This window comes from Myxine glutinosa, chromosome 11 (assembly GCF_964187855.1).
Source record: "Myxine glutinosa chromosome 11, kmMyxGlut1.1, whole genome shotgun sequence".
Classification (NCBI taxonomy): Eukaryota; Metazoa; Chordata; class Myxini; order Myxiniformes; family Myxinidae; genus Myxine; species Myxine glutinosa.
Window position 1 is genome coordinate 72,560,264 of NC_136271.1, and position 26,178 is coordinate 72,586,441.

Consider the following 26,178-nt stretch of genomic DNA (forward strand, 5'->3'; position numbering starts at 1 on the left):
CCCTCCACCCCATCTCCCATCCACCCCCCCCCCCCCAACTCAACGACCCCCAATACACTGTCAACACCACTAACCCCACCCACCATTCCCGCCATCCCTCACTTACTGAGAAAGCAGACATGGTCAAAGATGCCTAACCCTCTGAAGCGATGTGTGGTGAGGCGTGCGGAGCGCGCCGAGCCATGCTAGTGAAAATAATAATGAAATGGGATACAATGATGTGGTTTGTTGATGATGGTGGCATGACTGACTGGTGATGATTTGCTGGTGATGATTTGCTGGTGATGATTTGCTGGTGATGATTTGCTGGTGATGATTTGCTGATGTTTGCTGATGATGATGGTGATGATGGTGGCTGATGTAACATTGTCTCTCATGACAATTATGTCTTAACATCAAACTGTCAGTTTTAAAATGCACCATCCAGGTAATGTCACCATCCAGTACTCCTCTTTTTGATTATATTGATTACATGAAGAGACGGTCATTACAAGGGTTGTTCGGTGGTGGAGTGGATAAAGCCTTGTTACATCGCTCTCACGATTGTGGGTGAGATGGCTGCTCCCATGGCTCCTCGGTGGAAACCTACCCATCTTGGGATGAATGTAGTGACTCGTGACTTGGATTGGTTCATATTCATAGCTACAGACATGTTTAGGATCCATGAGCACCTGACGCTCTGTGACATGCACAGGATTCCACTCCCTCTACCTCTGGAAGCAAAATCTCCTTTTATAATGGGCTCACAGTGCGTGCAATGTGCTGACAATCATGGTTTCCCTCAATTGCTATGTCCATAAATCCTTGCGTGAATATTTTTTTTGTGAACCCCGTCTAATCTCATTTTTCACTTTAAACCTATCATATGTTTTATGTAATGATGTCATGATTTTGTGACTATTTTGGCAGCCTGTGTTGCTGACAGTGGTTGAGGACAGTGATGGATCGGACTTGGCAAACCTCATTGATGGTTTTGTCCGATTGCACCAAGGACTCAACTACTCCAGTATTTTCCAAAAAGCAATGGGTAAGGAACCATCGTTTTTATGACGATTACATTACCATCTCCGTAACAATCTGTTTGATTGAATATGAATGAATGAATGATCGTTTTAAGGCCATTTTCCCCGCTACAGCGGGGGTTAGCCTTGCGGGCCGCATGACAATCATGGTTCCCTGTTTGAGGCAATGTTTTTTTTTAAAGATATCCATTTCCATTGATCTTATGTTTTAGTACTGTTTGTGCTAATCTTTTGTATTGTCGAGATCCATCCCACCTATAGACCGATCCGATAAGGACGATCGTGCCCCCTTCGCCGATAGGCGGCGCTCTTGCGTCCGCCATTACTGGGAGGTGTCCCGAATCCGATCCAAACTTAACTCCAGCTGGCTGCGCCAGCACAACTGTCATCGCGATCGTACATGAAAAGTGTCCGTGATAATCGTTCTCAAGTGTTTCTCTATACGTGTGGAGCGGTCGTGGACACCTGGCACCTGAAGGCACACGATACAAACCCCGTTTTCGGCGATATCGCCGGGCGCCGAAGGCGCACGGCCATGCCGCCCTGAAGGCACCTGTCACCTGGGGGTACCCGGTTTCCACGTCCACCTGCACCAAACCTATTTTTTTTAGCAACCACGTACCCTATGCTACACCATGCCGAGCCCCCTTCCGCCTTAGCCCCGAGTTTCTCGACCACTACGATAACGACTCCTCTGACCGACCCAACTGGGTGCCCATCCCTTCATCGACTCCTCCATACGGCCAGGTCTTGGCGGCCATACCACAGCCGCCCCGCATGGATTCTTCCCTCAGAGTCCACCTCCACCTGGGCCAGCCACCTCTGGCAACTAGGGCTGGGCCCCGAGTGGCCGCTGCCGAGCCCCAAGTTCCTTGATCACTACGATCACGACTCGTCTGGCAGACCCGACTGGGCCTCCGTCCCTTCACGCGGGCCGCCTCACCGGCTCCGTATCACTTCGACTCTCCCATACGCCCAGGTCACGGCGGGTGTATCATTGCCGCCCCGCATGGATTCTTCCCTGAGAGTCCATCTCCACGCGGGTCGCCACACCGGCTCCTCACCGGTCGTATAGCTCGGTGGACCGGTCGTATCATCCACGATTCCATCTTCTCCGATGAATCTAACAAACAAATATATTGTTGCGGATCTGTCGCCGGCCTTCTCCCCTTATCAAGGGGGGATTAATCCCCTTGCATTTACTGACCTGGCGCGACCCGAGACCTATTACGTCCCTTCCGGACAGCGCAAAATAGGGTTTCGGGACCAAATTCTCACTCGTACCTAAGTACTCGCGCTGCCCTGGAAGCGAGGAAACAAGCCTCGCACGAACCACGTGTCATGGTGATACGCCGAGCGGTTTGCGTACACGTGATCCGTGCCATTATAGATAGTGGAACCCGATTGGAGCGATCTTATTTGTGCCACGCTTAGTCAATGGAGAAATCACGGGAACGATCGAATTCAGAAGAAAAGGAAGAACAAATAGATTTAATGATTGAATGATCGTTTTAAGGCCATTTTCCCCGCCAGAGCGGGGGTTAGCCTTGCGGGCCCCATGACAATCATGGTTCCCTGTTTGAGGCAATGTATTTATGGCCGGATGCCCTTCCTGACGCCAACCCTTAGTCGCCTCTTACGATGTGCGGGGATACGGTGTACCTATTCTAAACTGGGGTACACACCGGGATCATTCATCCCAGCAAGCTGGTACTCATTTTGCCGACCTCGGAAGGATGACAGGCTGAGTCAACCCTCCTGGCGTTAATTCAGCGATCGACCGGGATTCGAACCCAGGATCCTCGGATCCTAAGCTGGCACCCTCACCGCTAAGCCAACACCAGGGATCTAAAATAAATTTAATGATTTATTGCACGTATTTACAGTTCAGGACGAAGAGACACAGGGAAATCCTTGTACAGTCTTATTCTTAATACCCAAGGACAACGGGCCCGTCTGACACACTCACACGGGGATTGCAGATGGGCAGGATGATGTTCAGGCCAAACGCGTCGGCTTGGTCGTCCAGGAACGGCCCCGCCCGGCTCTCCTCGGTCATAGCACGTCCCGCGATGATGGAGGTAGGCGAAGACAAGGCCACGCCACACGTCTCTCAAGCAAGGGTGATATTTCGGGGCGAACGGCAGGGACAGCTTTTATGGCAAAGGGCGGTTATGCAGCTTCGTTCACTCGCTTGGCTGAACCGCGCAAGTTGGTTATAAACGCCCTGGCTGCGCCCACGTATCTCCAGCGATAGTCAAGTTCATACGGTGCGAGTGACGCAGATCCTCTTCAAGTTCTCTTTGCCGCACGTCCCCCTCTGCGAGTCCTCTACAACTGCCGTGTGCACGCGAGTCCTCTGCCACTGCCGTGTGCACGCGAGTCCTCTGCCACTGCCATGTGCACGCGAGTCCTCTTGAGGGCTTTTCACATCGGGTTTTATAGCCCCGCCCCGCGAGCCTTCTGGAACTCACCAGACTCTTCTCACCACGCCCTCTGATGCAACCACCTCGGAGCCCTGATTGGCGGCTCATGCTTACCGTCATTGCCTCGCCGCGCTGCCTCGACTCCGCCCTGACCTCAACACCGGCCCCACCCTTTTAGGCCTACCTCGTGTTAACTCGACTAGTGAGTGAGCAAAGGGCAGCAAAATTGAGTACACCTGTAGAGGTGGAATGGTTTGCCGAAGTAGGACCTATTCTCCTGTCTTTACACAACGCAGGATTAACACTGGAAGGCGCCTACTCTCACACATACTAAGACATAACTATTCTACAAATGAGGCTACATGTTGCACGTGTGACTATCTATGGGGAGCAAACCTTTAACCTTTATTAAACTCACTGTACACATCTCAAAACCGTAGCAATATTTTGTATCGATATTCTTTCGGCAAAGTGAACCGAGACCGGTAACCATGTATAAATCTGAACGCTGGAGAGCAAGCCGAATGAAGCGGATAAATCCTAACCTCCAGGGGTGAAAAACCGAAAAAGGCCATTATTAGTATTAATATTGTTTTGTAATAACATTAACAATATGTGATTATCATTAATTTTGTTATTAAAAGTGTCTGGAAAAACGCCACTATAAATCTTCTTTGGGAATACGCCACGATAAAGCTAATTTAACATTTATATACACCTCAGCACTTAACCCATTGACGGAAATGGCGGGCAAACTCACTTGGGGAGGAGGGCAAATGAATGCGTTAAAACCTTCATTGTGTAACCCTTCGTCATCCTGTCAAGTTTGGTTGAGATTGGATAAGTAACAACAGAATGTATTGGCGTCAAAAATTCATCAGACAGACGGACAGACACAAATGGCGTATTTTAGTATGATGATGTACAAAAGCTATGATAATGCTGCTTACCTTGTAGGCCCAAATAAATAATGTTGTCATGTTTGAACTTGTTGTTAATATTTTCCATCTTCAACTTAATTGTTCAATTGCCCTTTGGTTTTCCAGTTTCTGATATACTTGATATAGCATGGTTGGATTGTTCTTCACCCCTAATTCAGATTACTTCCCCACAAATGCATCTGCATGTCAACTGTCGCTCTGTTTTCCCGTTCTTGCCTCACGTTTCCTGTGTCTGAGAAATCTCAGAGCGGACGATCCAGAGGTTGTCAACGACTCTGGACAGACTCGGTCGCAATACCCTGTCTGCTGTACGGAGAGTTTAAACCACTTTTGGTCCAGCATCACCAGCTACCTGGGGATTAAGGTGAAAGGTGGAACTGATGGTTTAGAGATCCAAGAGGAAGTTGGCGTTCCAGCAACTCCACCGTGGTCTCCTGATGAAGTAGAGAATATACAGTCGTGTCTAAAAATATTGGCACCCTTGCACTTTTTTTCAAATAATGCACCATTTCTTCCAGAAAATTGTTGAAATAAAAATATATTTTGGTATCCACATATGTATTTCTTTGGTTTGCAGCGGAACAAAACAAAAAGAGCTGAAAAAATAACAAAACCATAGCTTATTCCACACAGAAATCCTAAAATGGCCCAGACAATATTATTAGCACCTTTTAGAAGTTGTTAGAAATAATTAGATTTCAAGCAGGTGATTCTCCTTTACTTTGGAATTGAATTCACCTGTGGTGAGTTTCAGGTGCCTGAAATATAAAAATCACTCATTCAACCAGTTTGAATAGAGAAAAGGAGTCATTCTTCTGTTTTGTGTCACTGTGTGTACGGCATTGAGCATGGAGAAAAGAAAGAAAACCAGAGAATTGTCTGAAGAGGTCAGACACAGGATTGTAGCCAAGCATGAACAATCTCAAGGCTACAAGTCCATCTCCAGAGACCTTAATGTTCCTGTGTCCACCATACGCAATGTTATCAGGAAGTTTAAGGCCCATGGCACTGTAGCCAACCTCCCTGGACGTGGACGCAAGAGAAAACCTGATCGAAGATTGCAGCGAAGGATTGTTCGAATGGTGGAGAAAGCACCTCGATCAACTGCCAAACAGATTCAAGCTGACCTTCAGACACAAGGTATGACAGTTTAAACTCACACCATCCGTCTCAAACTCAATGAAAGGGGTTCTATGGTAGGAGACCCAGGAGGACTACACTGCTGAGAAAGCCTGACTGGAGTTTTCCCAAACACACCTGAACAAGCCAAAATCCTTCTGGGAGAATATCCTGTGGACAGATGAGACCAAATTAGAGCTTTTTGGTGAAGCACATCATCTCTGTGTTTTCAGAAAACAAAATGAAGCCTTCAAAGAAAAGAACACCTTCCCTACATTCAAACATGGAGGAGGTTCAGTGATGTTTTGGGGTTGCTGTGCTTCCTCTGGCGCCGGGTACCTTGAATGTGTGCATGGCATCATGAAATCGGGAGATTACCAAGGCATTTTGGAGTGCAATGTGTTCAACCCAGTGCCAGAAAGCTAGGTCTCCGTCAAAGGTCATGGGTCTTGCAGCAGGACAATGACCCCAAACACACTTCAAAAAGCACCCAGGAATGGTTCAAGTCAAAACGCTAGACTGTTCTGAAGTGACAAGCAATGAGTCCAGATCTAAATCCCATTGAACAGCTGTGGGGAGATCTGAAAGCAGCAGTTGGGAGAAGGCACCCTTCAAATCTGGGAGAGCTGGAGCAGTTTTCACAAGAAGAGTGGGCCAAACTGCCAGTGGAGAGGTGGAGGAAGTTCATTCATGTCTATAGGAAGTGCATGACTGCAGTTATTTTGTCCAAAAGCTGTGATACCAAATATTAAGTCTCGGGTGTCAATAATTTTATCAATGCCATTTATTTTTATTTTCTGATTTAAAAGGATATATTAAGTTCTGAATAAAAAACAAAGGTTCTGTAATATTAACAGTGAAGTAAAGAATTGTGGAAATCAAATACTTTTGTCAATTTCAATTTATTTTTCGAGAAAATTGTGAGTTATTTGAAAAAAGTGCAGAGGTGCCAATATTTTTGGCCACGACTGTATGTAGTTAGAGTACATACCAGAGACTCGCTTACATTATATTATTGTATCTTGGAAGAATGGGACAGAGAAGATGATTCGTTTGTTTGGTGTGATGAATTCAATTGACTCTAACATGTCCTTTGAGTCCTGTCACCATAATTCAACCACATAATTCCACCATTGGTAATTGAGGACCTGGATAACAAGGGAAGTGTCGTTGTCGTCGTCTTACGGTTGACCTTTATTTATAACGTGAAGGTGTTGACAGCATGGAGGCTGCGGCCTGCATGGCAACCAAACTCAGATAGCAAGTAGTGTAATCTGGTGTAAAGTATAATATTCAAGAAGACAAAACCATTTGCTAGTCTCAGTTTAGTGCAGGAATTAGGAATCTGATCAGGGCGCAATTGACAACTCGCCTACTCTGCGAAGGACACCGCATGGAATCTTTGACGTTCACCAACTAATACTAGCAGACGAGTCCCCAGATTAATGTCCACCCGAGAGTTTATAGTTGGGTGTGGAATCAAACCCCGACCAGACAGCTCAGAGGTAAGTGATCTACCTCTGCACCATCCTCTCGGACTTAACAGAAGTCTTCCATTAATTGATGCGTGCCTCAAACCAAACGCACAGAGCAATATGTTTCCACACTTTTCCAAAAATTTTTTTTTTTTTTTTTTGTGTACAGAGTCGAGGCTCGTGAAAGAGCTAACATTTATCAAACAAACAAACAAGCAAACAAAGTATATAAAAAGGGGAGCGGTCGACAAGATGGGGAGAAAAGGGGAGGAAGCACACAAAAACAACATTTGAGAGCAGGGACATCGGGAGATGTTTTTGGCTTCCATCCATCCCTCTCTTTCTGTACTTTTGTCCAATTCCATACTTGCTTCTTTAATCTTGGTGTTACACCCTGTATTGTGTGAAAACAGATAGGGAGTGGATAGCTTCATCTAACCCTAACAACTACCATGTGGCCATAAATGATCCTGCCCCCAACCTCCCTTGTCCTCTTGTTATTTTGCAGATGACAACAGTGATTATGCAGAGGTTATGGTGGAGCAGAAATTCGATGAAACTTACAGATGTGTTCCTGGTACTTTCACAAGTCATATAGATACCTATTAAGCTGCTCCATACACCTTAACATGGCATGCGTTTAAAACATGACAAATGTTCCGGATTATTTGTAGTTAATTAGCCTAATCAACTCAGGAGATACTGATGATCATTTTGGGGTATCACACTCCACATCAGAAAACTCCAGTAGAACTCTTCAAAAAACATTACACACACACACACACACACACACACACACACACACACACACACACACACACACACACACACACACACACACACACACACCGTATCCGTCTGCAGTAGATAGTAGAGGTAATTTTAATCACACATTGTGTTACGTTATTATTCTGCATTGACATCCTTGCCAACTGCAGGTTCGCCAATGGAGCTGGATAGGCAGAGAATCAAGATGGGATACAGCCTTCACAATGGAAGATTCTGTGATGTAATGCATGGGCTTTACCGGGAAAAGGTGAGGCTGCACCTGTGAGATCGAAAACAAATTTTGTTTTGGATGATTTATGGCTGTTTCCAGCATGGATTGTGTCTGTTATAGGAGGAAATGTTCCATCTTAACTTTGGAATAGGCTATCTTATGAGGTCATCCATGTTTCATGTTATGACCGAAAGCAACTGTGTATGGAGGAGATGTTCTGGTTTATATATCAGGAATGTTCAAGTCGATTTAAAGATTGTTACAGTTGACGGGATGAATGTGATGGTGTATGGAGGAGATGTTCTGGTTTATATATCAGGAATGTTCAAGTTGATTTAAAGATTGTTACAGTTGACGGGATGAATGTGACAGTGTATGGAGGAGATGTTCTGGTTTATATATCAGGAATGTTCAAGTTGATTTAAAGATTGTTACAGTTGACGGGATGAATGTGATGGTGTATGGAGGAGATGATCTGGTTTATATATCAGGAATGTTCAAGTTGATTTAAAGATTGTTACAGTTGACGGGTTGAATGTGATGGTGTATGGAGGAGATGTTCTGGTTTATATATCAGGAATGTTCAAGTTGATTTAAAGATTGTTACAGTTGACGGGATGAATGTGATGGTGTATGGAGGAGATGTTCTGGTTTATATATCAGGAATGTTCAAGTTGATTTAAAGATTGTTACAGTTGACGAGATGAATGTGACGGTGTATGGAGGAGATGTTCTGGTTTATATATCAGGAATGTTCAAGTTGATTTAAAGATTGTTACAGTTGATGGGATGAATGTGATGGTGTATGGAGGAGATGTTCTTGTTTATATATCAGGAATATTCAAGTTGATTTAAAGATTGTTACAGTTGACGGGATAAATGTGGCGGTGTATGGAGGAGATGTTCTGATTTATATATAAAGGAATGTTCAAGTTAATTTAAAGATTGTTACAGTTGACGGGATGAATGTGACGGTGTATGGAGGAGATGTTCTGGTTTATATATCAGGAATGTTCAAGTTGATTTCAAGATTGTTACAGTTGATGGGTTGAATGTGACGGTGTATGGAGGAGATGTTCTGGTTTATATATCAGGAATGTTCAAGTTGATTTAAAGATTGTTACAGTTGACGGGATGAATGTGATGGTGTATGGAGATGTTCTGGTTTATATATCAGGAATGTTCAAGTTGATTTAAAGATTGTTACAGTTGACGGGATGAATGTGATGGTGTATGGAGGAGATGTTCTGGTTTATATATCAGGAATGTTCAAGTTGATTTAAAGATTGTTACAGTTGACGGGATGAATGTGACGGTGTATGGAGGAGATGTTCTGGTTTATATATCAGGAATGTTCAAGTTGATTTAAAGATTGTTACAGTTGACGGGATGAATGTGATGGTGTATGGAGGAGATGTTCTGGTTTATATATCAGGAATGTTCAAGTCGATTTAAAGATTGTTACAGTTGACGGGATGAATGTGATGGTGTATGGAGGAGATGTTCTGGTTTATATATCAGGAATATTCAAGTTGATTTAAAGATTGTTACAGTTTACGGGATGAATGTGGCAGTGTATGGAGGAGATGTTCTGGTTTATATATAAAGGAATGTTCAAGTTGATTTAAAGATTGTTACAGTTGACGGGATGAATGTGACGGTGTATGGAGGAGATGTTCTGGTTTATATATCAGGAATATTCATGTTGATTTAAAGATTGTTACAGTTTACGGGATGAATGTGGCAGTGTATGGAGGAGATGTTCTGGTTTATATATAAAGGAATGTTCAAGTTGATTTAAAGATTGTTACAGTTGACGGGATGAATGTGACAGTGTATGGAGGAGATGTTCTGGTTTATATATCAGGAATGTTCAAGTTGATTTAAAGATTGTTACAGTTGACGGGATGAATGTGACGGTGTATGGAGGAGATGTTCTGGTTTATATATCAGGAATATTCAAGTTGATTTAAAGATTGTTACAGTTTACGGGATGAATGTGGCAGTGTATGGAGGAGATGTTCTGGTTTATATATAAAGGAATGTTCAAGTTAATTAAAAGATTGTTACAGTTGACGGGATGAATGTGACGGTGTACGGAGATGTTCTGGTTTATATCAGGAATGTTAAAGTTAATTTAAAGATTGTTACAGTTGACAGGATGAATGTGGCGGTGTACGGAGGAGATGTTCTGGTTTATATCAGGAATGTTCAAGTCGATTTAAAGATTGTTACAGTTGACAGGATGAATGTGACGGTGTACGGAGGAGATGATCTGGTTTATATCAGGAATGTTCAAGTCGATTTAAAGATTGTTACAGTTGACGGGATGAATGTGGCGGTGTATGGAGGAGATGATCTGGTTTATATATCAGGAATGTTCAAGTCGATTTAAACATTGTTACAGTTGATGGGATGAATGTGATGGTGTCTGGAGGAGATGATCTGGTTTATATATCAGGAATGTTCAAGTTGATTTAAAGATTGTTACAGTTGACGGGATGAATGTGACGGTGTCTGGAGGAGATGATCTGGTTTATATATCAGGAATGTTCAAGTTGATTTAAAGATTGTTACAGTTGACGGGATGAATGTGACGGTGTATGGAGGAGATGTTCTGGTTTATATATCAGGAATGTTCAAGTTGATTTAAAGATTGTTACAGTTTACGGGATGAATGTGACGTTGTATGGAGATTGGAGGAGATGTTCTGGTTTATATAAAAAGGAATGTTCAAGTTAATTTAAAGATTGTTACAGTTGACGGGATGAATGTGGCGGTGTACGGAGGAGATGATCTGGTTTATATCAGGAATGTTCAAGTCGATTTAAAGATTGTTACAGTTGACGGGATGAATGTGGCGGTGTATGGAGGAGATGTTCTGATTTATATATAAAGGAATGTTCAAGTTGATTTAAAGATTGTTACAGTTTACGGGATGAATGTGACGGTGTATGGAGGAGATGTTCTGGTTTATATAAAAAGGAATGTTCAAGTTAATTTAAAGACTGTTACAGGTGACGGGATGAATGTGACTGAGTACGGAGATGTTCTGGTTTATATCAGGAATGTTCAAGTTAATTTAAAGATTGTTACAGTTTATGGGATGAATGCGACGGTGTATGGAGGAGATGTTCTGGTTTATATCAGGAATGTTCAAGTTAATTTAAAGACTGTTACAGTTTATGGGATGAATGCGACGGTGTATGGAGGAGATGTTCTGGTTTATATCAGGAATGTTCAAGTTAATTTAAAGACTGTTACAGTTGACGGGATGAATGTGACTGAGTACGGAGATGTTCTGGTTTATATCAGGAATGTTCAAGTTAATTTAAAGATTGTTACAGTTGACGGGATGAATGTGACTGAGTACGGAGATGTTCTGGTTTATATCAGGAATGTTCAAGTTAATTTAAAGATTGTTACAGTTTACGGGATGAATGCGACGGTGTATGGAGGAGATGTTCTGGTTTATATCAGGAATGTTCAAGTTAATTTAATGATGGTTACAATTTACAGATGAATGTGGTGGTTCCGTATTTATCAGTGGGAATGTTCCATTTTATTTGTGGACCATTCCATTATATTTGATGAATTTTCCATTTCTCGGAAGGAAATCTGCCACTTTATACGAATAATATTCCAGTTTATTGGAGGAATAATGTCGTTTATCGAGGGGAGATTGTGGCATTGGCGTTAAAAGAAATCATGTTCTGTTACAGGACCAATATGAACCACAGGACGTAGCTGTGAAGGAGTGCAAAGACCAAACCAGCAATGACCGATTGCTACGAGAGGCTGGTAGACCTTCATTTTATTTTATGTTGAATGGATAATCAAAATGCAATGATTTGATGTAATTGTGAACATTAAAATCTACTTTTATGTGCTTGACTCCTTCTTTCGGCCTCTCCCTCATGTTTTGATCTTTAAATCCATCATGTCATCCATACCTAATCATCCTTTTGTTTTTGGTTTGTTCCTCATTCATCTTTTCTATCCCCTTACCTCAGATATCATGCGACAACTTCATCATCCTCATATCCTCATGCTTGTTGGTATCGTTTCTATGCTACCTGTCTGGATTGTTACCGAGTTCTGCCAAGAGGGACAGGTGAAATGTTGTGGCCTATCGTGCAAATTCTGACAAAGCACATAAACACAAATAATTTGGATTTCACAAAAACACTTTCATCAATATGTTATTGATTTCAAGAAGTGCCTTGTGGAACTTCTCAAGTATGTCTCAAACCAATTTACTCTGAACATTTAATTTCAAAATAATTGATGCGAACAACGTTTACTGTTTCTTTCGCCCATCCGGATGGTGCAAACCGGATGGTGCACTTACCTTTAAGCTGTCTATTCTGGGTTCACTTCCCGACCTGACTATGGACTATTTGATCGGTGCTTCGCAGGCCGGCTCTTCAATGGATGTACCGTCCATCGGATCGGATGTGATGTTCAGGTGTCCAGTCCGCCAGCATTGGTCGGTGGATCATAAGGATCCCCAAGGTGTCCTTCAATGAGTAGACAATTGTGTGCCGGTATCCCGAACAAATTCCAAATTTGTGCTCTAACATGGAGGGGCACTGCATCAGCTGTACTGCTGTGCCTCGGCAATGATGCAAACAGCGAGATGAATTCTTATTTGATTCCTGGTCCAATTTCCCACTGACCACGATTTTTTAATTTGTAACCTCGGGTTTTTTTGTTGTTTTTTTTGTATACAAGATCGAGGCTCGTGTAGGAGCTAACATCAATCACAAAAAAAAAAAACGGACACGCAAAACATATGATAAAGGGAGCGGGATACAAGATGGGGAGAGAGAGGGAAGCACACAAGTACAACATTTGAGAGCAGGGACATCGGGAGATCTGTGGGAGGGAGAAGGCTTGGGGGGGAGGAGGCATGGGAAGGGGTGGGGTGGGAGAGGTAAAAAAAAAAACGCATGGACACTGCTAGAACTTCCAGGAAAGAAATTGGTATTTCAAAAAAGTTGATCTGGGGGTGAATTAACGGGGGTAGAAAAGATCAAGGTTTAAAGGGGAAACAAAATTCATGATATAAATGTTGCTGTATAAACTTTAGAAATACCTTTTTGATACTCTATGGAATCCATACAGATGGAGTAGACCCCCAATGGGTGTTGCTCGGTACAGTTAGTGCATTGCTCGTAACATGTGTTGCTCTTGTAATGACTGTCTGGTCTGTAATCCAATGAGATGTCTACTTTACCTTTACTGTTATCTATGTACAGTACATGCAGAAGTATCACACAATCTTTGTATGTTTATCAGATCACATGACGTTTAAAACTAATACTCCAGATAGGACTACCTCTTGACTCGTCCCGTTTTAATTTGTCCAGTTTAAACATGAGAAGTCAAATACATAAATGAAAACACTTGAAACTTTCAGGAAAGGTAGTTGGGGGTATAATGGATAGTACTATCAAATGTAAACCAGTGACAGTGTTACAGTATCAGGAATTAAAATTACGTGTCACATCGGCCTTTCCTTGTCGGGAGCTGACCAACAGGATGTGAATGTCACAGACCATCCGGTCTGGTCTGGAGAGGAAGTTGGGAAAATGGCAATGAGTGGTCTCTGTTGTCGGAATTGAAGAACTTTGTTTGTGCATTAACAGCATTTGTTATAATCGCTTGATCCTGTATACATTGTAGCTGAATGATCAGACACTGTACCTATGTCCATCTTTGTCTTGCAGCTGCAGGCATACCTGGAGAACCACCAGCAAGATCTGGAAACGTTCACCTTGTTGCGCTACACATGGCAAATCAGTGTCGCCTTCTCTTATCTTGAGAGCAAAAAAATTATCCATCGGTATGAGATTACCTTCCTTATCCACCGAAAGCAACAACACGCATGTGGATGGCTTAATTGCATGAGGAACAGGCAACCAGGCTTGTATTAATATCAAAACAGTGTGAGACATGCCATTCCATCAAGCAGCCAGTGAGACACACAACAACAGTGACAAACATGACATGTCTGCTCCAGTATTTGAGCACCAGCAGCCTTTTATGTTCACTCTGCACAACCTCACTCCAGACTCTCTCCCTCTTTCTTCCTCTCTCTCTGCATCCCTCTCCCTATCTCACCATCCCTTCCTCTCTGTCTCTCCCTCTCTTCCTCTCCTTCCTCTCTTGGAAATGAGGTTTTGATTTGTATGTAAAGTGGAGTTTGAATACTTTTGGTTTTATACTTTTATAATAAAAGGACACAAAAGTCAGTCTCTTCCTCTCTCTCTCTCTCTCTCTCCCCTCCCCCCTCCCCCCTCTCCCCTCTCTCTCTCTTTCTCTCTCTCTCTCTCTCTCTCTCTCTCTCTCTCTCTCTCTCTCTCCCCCCTCTATCCCCCCTCTCCTCTCTCTCTCTCTCTCTCTCTCTGTCTCTCTGTCTCTCTGTCTCTGTCTCCTTTACAGAGATGTAACAGCAAGAAACATGTTGGTGGCCACACCAAAATGCATCAAACTTGGAGGTTTTGGCTTCGCCTGCTTGGTCGATACACATGGAAGTTGTACAGGCAAGACATGTCTATTTGTGTATGATTTCAGTCTTTTGGGACAGCCACTGGTAACATGTAACCCAGTGCTACCTGCCGCATGGTCGGGTTTTCGACGACTAAACCGACACCCCTCACCGTTTTGCTGGTGGGGAAGGTGATTGTGTCACCCTGCCAGGACCAAAAACAACACCTGGCAAAGGGCGGATGAGCTCCCGTAAGGAGCCAACGGCCATCCAGGAAAGAGATGGTGTCTCCTAAAAAACACCCATCTGGTTTGGACCAGTTCAAGTCATACCAAAATTTAAAAATTGTACATGCTGCTTCCTTGCTTGAAAAGGAGAAAGCACAGACAATCACCGTCGCTTGGCATCGATGGGGAGGAGCAAATTCCTCTTAAGGAAATGCCCCGCTGAGTACGGTGAGAAAAGCGGCGCCATTGTTATGAAGTCGCTGGTACCCAGAGTATCCTGGGAAGTGACGGAAAGTAACGGCACTTCCCCCAAGCTCAGTGGCTGTGTCAAGTGTTTGTCTCATCTGTATGTCTGTGTGTGTGTGTGTGTCAGCTGTATTATGAGCCTTAGCCAAAGTATAAAAAAAAACAGTTTGCATCAATAAATACACTTTGTTTTATACAATATTTAATGCTAATTGAGCAGTTTGTACATCTATTGTATCACACAGAGGACAAGGATAGTAGGTTTCATCGGTATACGTGAACATTAATAACAAGGATATTTGACAAATCAACACAGTATGTGGGATTTGAACCTTTGATTCCAGCATCATGAGCTGAGTGTTCAGATGGGAATGCGAAAAAGGCCAATTGTCAACGCATGAAGGCAAGTGCATCAGGAGCAGGCATTGGAATCCTTACTCTTGCAGATGACTAAAAGATTAATAACAGCTCGCCATTTATAATCCTGTAATTAAATAAGTCTTTCAATTACAGAATCATTACTTTTTGTGAATTGTAGCCAAATGCTACAATTTTACATATACGCTCCGCGCGCCTCACCACATGTCGTTTCAGAGGGGTAGGCATCTTTGACCATTTCGGTGTCTTTTGGGTTTCATGGTGTTTTCGGTCTTCAGGGCTATTTGGGTCTTCAGGGTCTTTTGGATCCTCTGGGCCTTTAAGGGTATTTTGGGTCTTTGAGTTGTTTTGGGTCTTCTGGGTCTTTTGGGTCTTTGGTGTCTTCAGAGGCTTTTGGGTCGTAAGGGTCTTCGGGGTCTTTTGGGTCTTTTTGGTCTTCAGGGTTTTTTTTGGTATTCGGGGTATTTTGGGTATTCATGGTCTTTTTGGTCTTCTGGGTGTTTTGGGTCTTTGGGGTGTTTTGGGTCTTCGGGGTGTTTTGGGTCTTCGGGGTGTTTTGGGTCTTCGGGGTGTTTTGGGTCTTCGGGGTGTTTTGGGTCTTCGGGGTGTTTTGGGTCTTTGGGGTGTTTTGGGTCTTCGGGGTGTTTTGGGTCTTCGGGGTGTTTTGGGTCTTCGGGGTGTTTTGGGTCTTCGGGGTGTTTTGGGTCTTCGGGGTGTTTTGGGTCTTCGGGGTGTTTTGGGTCTTCGGGGCGTTTTGGGTCTTCGGGGCGTTTTGGGTCTTCGGGGCGTTTTGGGTCTTCGGGGTGTTTTGGGTCTTCGGGGTGTTTTGGGTCTTCGGGGTGTTTTGGGTCTTCGGGGTGTTTTGGGTCTTCGGGGTGTTTTGGGTCTTCGGGGTGTTTTGGGTCTTCGGGGTGTTTTGGGTCTTTGGGTATTCAGGGTCTTTGGGGGTCTTCAGGGTATTTTGGATCTTCAGGGGTCTTGGTGGTCTGAAGGGTCTTGGGGGAATTAAATGGTCATCAAAGGTCTGAGGGATCTCAGCAGTCTTAACGCAATTAAGAGGGTGGTAATTTTATTTGAAGAAGAAGAAGACGTTTTCGTCGCATACATACATACATACATACATACATACATACATACATACATACATACATACATACATACATACATGGCGAACCATATACGTTTGCTCTATTATAATAAGATATATTGTTATGAATTTTGGAGTAGTGGTATATAGATCCAGGTAGATCTGCATAGGTAGGTGCTTGGACTGTCATTATCGGGAATCTCAAAGTAATAAGTTCTGTTTAGGTGGTTTGTTCAGATTAAGAGTATATTTGTGGTCATACAAGGATGGCTTTGTGATAAGTAGAATAGGGATTAAGCTAATTCCCTGGTGTGTCAAACCTGTGATCATCCATGTGTCCCATATGGCAACGCACCATAGACATTAGTTAGGCCCAATAGTTAGTTACACCACACAAACACTACTTCAATTCCCCCTCCGCCACCATAACCATAAAACTCACCGGAAGCCAGTTCGGGGCACTGCCGATGGAGCTGCAGCGAAGGATTGGTCGAGGGGTTGATCGAGGCAGGGCGAGTAAGAAGCAGGCCGCCGATTGGCAGAGTAAGGAAGAGCTCGTGATTGGTCAAGGGAGGGGCAAGAAGCAGGCTGCCGATTGGTGGAGTGGGAGAGGACTGGTGATTGGCATGGGGAGGGGCAAGAATCTTCCCTCGGATTGGGGGGCATGAGGGGCGAGCAAGAAGTGACGCGCTGATTGTTATGGAGGGCCAGTAATGTCAGATGGCGAGCGATAAAACGACTCGCAAGCCAGCATTTTGCCCCTTCTTGTTCTGGTTCCTCTCGTGGTTGGACTGCCTCTTGCTCTGGAGCCTGCATGTGAATGTGTGTGGACGATCTGCGTTCTGGACCTCGGTGCAAGTGGTTGCGTGCCGGCCTCGTCTCCTCGTTCCCCTGTTCGTTGGCATCGGGGATTGAAACAGCCAACAGGAGAGGCGGTGCGTGGACGAGAGTACAAGCGCTGCAGCGTGTGAGGACATCGAGGCCTGTTTCGCGCCAACGGCCGAGCAATTCCCGGCAACACCAGCGCTACGTCCGGACTGCGTGCTCGAGTTGGTGACATTGATGAGGACTCACACTGCAGACAGAGATAAGCTCGTACCACACAAAACACAACGGTTCCTTTAATTTAACTCTTCCTTCTTCCGTTGTTGAAGTGAGGTGTGTGGGATCCCAACCTAGGTCTTAGTTTTTACCATCGTGTTCATTGTTCTCAGGTTCCGTATAATAAATCGTTTATTTTTGTACATAAAATCCGGTTGGTTTGAGTTTATTTCCTGCAGGTTGAAGACTGCGTGCGGATCACATCAGGTAAACCTCCCGCTTCTTCTTCTCCTCTTTTCCGCCCGTGCTTGTCGAGTGAAATCCGTATTTGATCGTTGCCTCAAAGTAAGCTCGATTTGTCATCCGTGGGTGCTCTGTCTTAATAGAGCCATCCACACGACAATACATTTACATGTACATGAAGAAATCGACCCATGCCGCTTTCCTTTCCTTCCCTCGGTTTCCTCTTCTCACCTTCCAAGCTTCATTCCCTTCTCCCCACACTCTCCGACTCTCCTTTTCACACCTGTCATCCTCCTCTTCTCTTTTAATTTCTCAATTTATTATTTCTACCCAACCCCGACCAATCTACCTCCCCCTTCCCTCATGTGCATGTAATTAATAGATGGACACTATGGGTATTATCCCAACCAGTTACTAACATTAAAGGAGCTTATGGAGTGTTCATGGCATACAATCCCATACATAGTGCATACTTTATACGGTATTTGTGGATTTTATGATGTTTGTTGACCTTTTACTCATTCTCCCTTTAAACTAGCCAACGATTATCCATGATAACTCATCTGATTCAATAAGTGAGATCGCTCAGACAGCCCTGATTGTTGTCTCTAAAATGAGATTCCAGAATTCATGGTGCATCCCAGTAAAGGTCACAATTATTGTCTGTTTCATGTTCTCTTACAGATGAGCGAGCCCTACAGTTGATCAGCTTGATGTCCGTACAATGGATGGCACCAGAGTCCATTTCTTCAGCTCGTTTTTCTACCTTTAGTGACATCTGGATGTTTGGTCAGTTTGGGTAAAAGTTGATTGTTATAGTAATATGAGTTACTCTACAAGGAACTTCAATGTAGGAGGAGGCCATTCCGTCCAACAAAGCCTGCACAATGTTTGCCAACCTATGGTTGTTTGCACATGCTCTACCCTTTTTAAAAGCTGTGACTTAAGGGTGCAGCATGTCCCATTTTTAAAGTTTTTGTTATGGCTCGACATGGGATAGAACTTCCGACCATCCAGACTCAGAGCGGACGCTCTAACCATTACGCCACTCAGTCTGGTTTCGTAATTATGTTTAGTCGCAGCTGGGCAAGATTGATTCGGTCAGAGCTGATTGGTAGTTCCTCATATTGTGAGTGAGATGTGATTGGGTTTTTAGTAATGTTTTTGGTTGTTGGTGTTGTTGTTTTTGTTTGTTCGTGGTGTTTTTTTTAATTTTGGTATTTTAAATTCATTCATTAATTTAACCAGAAGTGTGTCATTAGTGTTTACGAACTTCATTGTAAATATGGGTCTGTGTATTGATTTGTGTGCTGATTAATTGCTGTGTACATTATGTGGTGGTAAGAAGTGGAAAGGCATTTCTGGACAACAGGTGTGTGTGCGTGCGTGTGTGTGCGTACGTGCGTGTGTGTGCGTGTCGTTAATTGTCATCTCCATAATTTGGGTTTTAGAAGGTGGAACTGTGTCCTCCTCGGACTCAAAGTATCCACCCCCGTTTCGGTGAAGGATTGCGATTTATGAGCTAAATTGTAAAGTTGTGCTGCTCTCAGAGTTTTGTTCCAAGAGCTCTTTTCAGGATCGTCACTGAGCCCCATACAGCTTCCAACTGTAGTTCGTTTGTGGTAATATTCCCAGGGATGTTTTTAAGATCTCTGTAAGGTTCTTCTTCATCATTCCCATTGCCCCATTTATCACTGGTACAACTTCGGCGCTCTTCAGCTTCCAGGATCTTTTCATTTCATTTTTGACATCTTGGTATTTGGTCATTTTCTTGATTTGTGCATTATTTAGGCCAAAATCACTGGGCACTGATATCTTAATCAGAAATGCTGTCTTTTTCCTTTGTGTTCCTGAGTACTATGTCTGGTCGCAGTGCTTTGTCTTCTATGTCCACGCTGGATGGGATCATCAGGTCATACATGGGCATTATGTCCTTGATTGATTTGGTTCATGTTTCCACAAGTTTTGTGGAACTGGGATATTGAAATTTCTGCAGATGTGCCAGTGGATTACTCTACATACCTTGTTGTGCCTTTGGGTGTACAGCTGCTCTGACATGAGTTTTTTTTTTTTTACATCCCAATAGGAGGTGACTCGTGTTTTTTGATTCTACCTTGCAGAACCTACAATTGTCTGATTGACTCAGTCCTGCCATCTTTTTAAATCCAGTGGGGGTAGTGTCCTTGGTCCTGGGCATTAATAATAATTTGTTCTCCATCCCAGTTGAACTGGCCTCTTCTTATAGCCATTCCAGTGATCCTTATTTGTCTATCCCCAATCTGTCCAACTCTTTTTTATATTTCCCTGCTCTTTTGTCTTTCTTACAGTTGCCACTATATATCTGCTAGTATTTCATTTTGTATTTTTCTTTTGTCTTTTTTGCAATTGTTAGGGCTGTATTCGTTGTTGTTTCGGTTTGGTGCGTGACATCTTCTGTGCTTAGTGCTTAAATGCAGAGTGATGCTTTAACAATTTAAACCAGAACGGCACTCGGTAGAGTGGATACCTCCGATTTGTGTTCTACAATGTTCATGACAACCCAAGACATTCCTTAGAAGGTGAGGACACGAAGCCTGTGTGTACAAGGCCCGAGTGATGAGGACAGCCAATGTGCATTCTGGATATTACGAATTCACATCCCACTAAACTTATTATAAACCAAGTTTATCAGAAGAACAATGAAATATCTTCATTTGTTAATGAAAACCCAATTGGCTATACTAATCTCCAGTGACGACGTAATCTGTCTGTGCAGTCTGGTCTACTCGGGCCTACATGTTCTGCAGTCCATGCTGTGTGGTTAACATGTTGCATGTTACATTATCCTGTAATCGGCAGGCAAACCTGTACAGTGGGGTGCAAATGTATGAGTCCATTTGGAAATTTAGTAATTAAGAAGTGACAACGAAATACTTAATAATATGAAACCAAAAGCACTTTCAAATGATTTCCATAAACGCTTATGGATCTAACAACACTTAATATATGAACTAGAAGGGCACTTGGTAAAGCGCATAGCTCTGCCAGGCTCAAAAGTTAAAGTTTTGTATTTTTTTTTTTTTTTTTTGTATACAGAGTCGAGGCTCGTGAAAGAGCTAACATTTATCAAACAAACAAATCAAACAAACAAGCAAACAAAGTATATAAAAAGAGGAGCGGTCGACAAGATGGGGAGAGAAGGGGAGGAAGCACACAAACACAACATTTGAGAGCAGGGACATCGGGAGATGTGTGGGAGGGAGAGGGCCTGGGGGGAGGCAGGATAGGTATAAAACGCAAGGACACCAAGGACTTCCTGGAAAGAAGTCAAAAGTCACCTCAAAAAAGTGGATTTGGGGTGAAATTAGCGGTGGTAGAAAAGATCAAGGTTTTGGATTGGGGAAGATAACAGATGGTGGTGAACAGCCGTTTTAAAGACCTGGAGGGAGGAGTGGGATTGAAGAGAGTGAGGGAGTTTGTTCCAGAGGCGGGAGAAAAGAGGAATGAAGGAGTGAAGGTGAGCAGAGAGTCTTGATTTTGGCAGTTTAACCATAAGAGGGTTGCAGGCAGATCTTGTGCGACCTGCAGGAATATTTGCGGGACAGAGCCCAGAGAGAGCTGGGGGAGCAAGGCCGGAGAGGAGTCGGTAGAATACGGAAAGACCACCAACCTGCCTGCGGTGATTAAGTGAAAGGCCCTCGGAGATAGCGTCATCGCGGGAGATTCCAATGATTCTGAATGCTTTGGTTTCAACAGCGTGAAGACGAGCTAGGTGTGAGGCAGGAGCACCAGCCCAGAGGGGAGAGCAGTACTTCATTGAGCTGCGGATGAAAGCCTTGTATGTGGTGAGGAGCTCAGGTGTGCCAAGGAAGGACTTCGCACGACGGAGGATGCCCAGTCGGCGACTGGCTTTGGAGGCCAGCTTGGAAATGTGGTTTTCCCAGGAAAGATCATGGCAGATAGTGAGACCCAAAAGCTTGAGTGACAGAACTTCTTGGAGAGGATTATTCAGAAAGTAGATGGGAGGGTTGACCAGTCGGTCTTTTCGGAGAGACATCGTAAGAGTGTGAGATTTGTCAGGATTGAAAGACATGTTCCACTTGTTTGCCCAGTCTGTGATTTTGTCCAGGTCTGCAGAGAGTGAGGAGGCTGCAGACTGCCGATCTGAGGGATGAGGAATGGAGCGGCAGAGAGTGGAGTCATCAGCAAAGAGATAGAGAGGATTTTCAAGAGAGTCAGAGAGATCATTGATGAAGACCAGAAAAAGCACAGGGCCCAGAACACTGCCTTGGGGAACTCCAGCCTGAACAGGAAGAGGAGATGAGAGAAACCCATTCAGGGCCACACGTTGACTACGACTAGAGAGGAAGTCCGCCAGCCATGCGTGGAGATTTCCATGGATACCAAAGGAGGAGAGTTTGGTGAGCAGAGCGGGGTGCCAGACCGTATCGAAGGCACGTGATATGTCGAGGGAGACAGCTCTAATTTCCTGTTTGGCATTGAGGACCTCCATCCATTGTTGAGACAGCAGAAGCAGCATGTCCAGAGTAGAGTGACCTGGTCTGAAACCAAATTGATGATCAGAGATCAAGCCATTGGAGAAGAGGAAAGATTTCATATCTGAAGCAATGATGGATTCCATGACTTTGCTGATAATTGGGAGAAGGCTGATTGGTCTGTAGTTGCTAGGATCTGTTTTTGCACCTTTTTTGTGCAAAGCGGTGATGTTGGCTGATTTCCAAGCAGATGGCCGTTGACCTTGAGCAAAAGAGAGGGTGAAGAGAACAGAGAGAGGGAGTGAAAGAGCGGAAGAACAGGATTTTAGGACCCGTGGGCTGATGCCGTCAGGTCCAGTTGCAGAATCGGAGTCGAGGGTTGACAGAAACTTTTCCACCTTGTCAGGAGGAAAGGACACGGAGTCCAGGAGCAGCTGGGTACGACTGGGTATGGTGGGTACAGAGAGGGATGGGTTTGGGACACAAGATTTAGAGGCAAACACAGAGTTGAGGCATTCAGCTTTTTCACGTGCGGAGTCAGCTGTGTAGCCGTTTGAGGTAAGGGAGGGGATGGAGGGGGAACAAACACCAGAAACAGATTTGACCAGACACCACCAGGATTTGGAAGAGGGAGACACAGTATCCCACTGATAGGTCAGACCTGGATTCAGACCTGAACCAAAACTGAATCGGCTTGTTCTTATCACCGAACCAACCCATCCCCCAAGTTTAGTCATAACTGGCCACAACTTTTTTTAAAATATCATGTCATATAATCGCTTTTCGCCCGATCTCTAACGGTGAAGAATCACTTTAAAAACTAGATGGTATTCATGGAACACTTACCCTGCGCAGTAAACTTGGTGCGAGCCAACTCTTCTGTTTTTGCACGTTAATTATTTTCTTTGATCTAATATGGCTGCCAGACCATGTGAGCGATGACATCATAAATTTATATTCTCTAATATAATTTCTGCAGAGATCACGCTCAATACATTTCAAACTGATCAAACTAAACGTTCTCCCTGTCGAATTATGACGTCATAATTACAGCACAAATGACGTCATCGTTAACAACACCAATGCTCCATATGGTGTTCTTCACAATGAGCCATGTTTCATTTTTTTCCATTGGGCAGTTTTGGAGATATGGAGGTGTAACGTTGTTTGGTTTTTCCAAGATGGCGCCTGTACCACATGACCTATGACATCATGATTATCATTAAAATATTCTACAGGAGGAGGTGCTCTTATGGTGAAAATTTTGTGTCCATCAGTCCAACAGTTGCTGAGAATTTTTTTTCATAATGATCGGATAGTGTTGTACTTGTCGAATTATGACGTCATAACGAAGGCACCGATGACATCATCATTAACAAATCTTATTCCCCATGGGGAGTAGTTGACAATGAGCCAGGTCTCAATTTTTTCCATGGAGTGGTTTCAGAGATATAGAGGTGTGAAGTTTTTCCAAGATGGTGCCTGTACCACGTGACCTATGACGTCATAATTATCATTAAAATATTCTTCAGGAGGAGGCCCTCCTATGGTGAAAATTTCCTGTCAATCGCTCCAAGAATTGCAGCGAAAAAATTCAGACTGATCGAATCAAGCATTGTACTTGCCGAATTATGACGTCATAATGGAGGCACCTATGACATCAGCATTAACATATCTTATTCCCCAATGGGGTGTACTCGACAATGAGCCATGTTAATTTTTTTCCATTAAGCGGTTTGGGAGATATAGAGGTGTAACCAAGATACGGCACGTATTCATGTCAACATACGGCACACGACACACATACGGCACACTGCACACATACGTCAAACGTACGGTTGCTGAGCGTTGTGTGCTGTCCATGTGCCGTGTCTGCATTTTAAAAATTCATTTTCTCAGCAACCATTGGTCCGATTGACATGACTTTTTACCGTAAGAGCACCTCTGCCTGTAGTTTTTTTTTTGCTGATAATTATGACATCATAGGTCATGTGGTACAGGCTCCATCTTGGAAAAACGTTACACCTCTATATCTCCCAAACCGCTGAATGGAAAAAATTGAAACATGGCTGATTGTCAAGTACACCCCATGGGGAATAAGATATGTTAATGATGACATCATTGGTGCCTTCATTATGACATCATAAATTGACAGGGACAACGTTTAGTCTGATGAAGATGAAATTTCTTGAGCATTATCTATGCAACAATTATATTAGAGAATATAAATTTATGTCACGTGGTCTGGCAGCCATATTGGATCAAAGAAAAAAAACCTTCAGAAATACAAGAGTTGACTGCGCAGGGTAAGTATTCCATGAATACCATCTAGTTCTCGTATCCGAATCCATATTCAGATCTTCATCAAAATCGAATCATATGACGTCATTGGTGCCTTCAGGCGCCAATTTGATTCATACACCTGCATGAAGAAGTACACGTATTTTATTTGCTAGATGTCGGGCACCCCTTTATATGAACTTTTCTAGAGCATTACTTGGTTCCGCCTAAGAACACAAGGGTAGTCCAGCATGCACACGAGATTTTTGATTTGATTCATACACCTGCGTGAAGAAGTAAATGTATTTTATTTGCCAGATGTCGGTCGCCCCTTTATATGAACTTTTCAAGAGCATTACTTGGTTCCTCCTAAGAACACAAGGGTAGTCCAGCATGCACACAGGATTTTTTGAATGTCCCTCCTTTTATATTGTTCGACATTTTCTCTAACCTATGGAATGTCCCTTCTTTTCTCTACTTTGCCACATGGCACATACCCTTATATAAAGGGGCCTTTTCTATGCCCCTGACATTTTTCACAGGATACATTTTAAATACGAACAAAATGCATTTGTTCATCGTACAAGACTTCATAAAAAAAAAAATTTTAAACCACCTTTAGAGGCCATTTTTCCCCGCAAGCGGGGGTTGGCCTTTTTCGGGCACCGTGGTTGTTGTTGTTTTTCGGTCCCCTTTTTGAAGCAATGTTTTACGGCCGGATGCCCTTCCTGCCTCCAACCCTGTTTGTCGCCTTTTACGACATGAAGCAATGTTTTACGGCCGGATGCCCTTCCTGCCGCCAACCCTGTTTGTCGCCTTTTACGACAAACAGGGAATTACCAGTGTACTGGTACTCAATTAGCCGACCTCGGAAGGATGACAGGCTGAGTCAACCCCCCTGGCGTTAATTCAGTGATCGACCGGGATTCGAACGCAGGATCCTAGGATCCTAAGCTGGCACCCGTACACGTACAAGACGTCATAGTAAGGGGAAAAATATTTAACCCAGACAGGATTCGAACCCACAATCCCCAGCTTGGGAGTTTGATGCTTTATCTATCAGGGCATTGAGTGTGTATATATGTATATTTATATATCTTACTGTAATTCACCAAATGTCCGTCCGTCCGTCTGTCTGTCCGTTCGAAGGTACCGCAAAAACGGCTGAACCGATCGCAATGATATTTTGGGTGGGTAATCCGAGGACCCCCTGGAGTAAAATAGGCGATATTGTTTTTCCAATTTTGCCAAGTTTTCCAATTTTCCAGTTTTTCCAAACACAATGGAATAATATTTACCAATATGAACAGTGATGTGGCTTTTGCTGAAATTCTACGTACCAGGAGAGAGTAGATCGACTCCTGACGAACTCTTCCTATATAAACATGCGGCTCTGAAGTAACACGGCAGCGTGTGCAAAGCGACTGAGAAACAGGTGTAGCGGCCGCTTCCGTGTTACAGATTCGGCGCGCACTCTTCACACATAAACGTGCACCTGAGAAAGACGTGCAACGGCCGCTTCCGTTTTGCAGAATTCAATCTTTTTTTCGAAATGGGTGCCATGTACTGTTTAGATTTTGATGATTTGCGTGTGATATGATTCAACGGATGTTTATATGAATCGTTTAAAATAAAAAAAAGCCTTCAATTTCTGAGATTTTGCCTTTTCATTTGGGCTTCCCAATTTAAGCCCCGCCCATAGGGCGGGTACCGTTGCTCGTATAT

The 26,178-nt window shown here is 43.7% G+C and overlaps 1 protein-coding gene across 3 annotated transcripts in view; it reads left to right on the top strand.

The window, feature by feature from the left end:
- LOC137436762 (focal adhesion kinase 1) overlaps window positions 1-26,178 on the top strand; it is a 112,465-nt gene that overhangs the window by 68,908 nt on the left and 17,379 nt on the right. For all 3 annotated transcript variants that reach the window (XM_078786760.1, XM_078786758.1, XM_078786759.1), the window contains 8 exons: window positions 910-1,027; window positions 7,492-7,560; window positions 7,922-8,019; window positions 11,706-11,784; window positions 11,997-12,097; window positions 13,716-13,831; window positions 14,431-14,531; window positions 18,383-18,487. In XM_078786760.1, coding sequence (XP_078642886.1) covers window positions 910-1,027; window positions 7,492-7,560; window positions 7,922-8,019; window positions 11,706-11,784; window positions 11,997-12,097; window positions 13,716-13,831; window positions 14,431-14,531; window positions 18,383-18,487 — 787 coding nt within the window. The remainder of the gene's footprint in view (window positions 1-909; window positions 1,028-7,491; window positions 7,561-7,921; window positions 8,020-11,705; window positions 11,785-11,996; window positions 12,098-13,715; window positions 13,832-14,430; window positions 14,532-18,382; window positions 18,488-26,178) is intronic.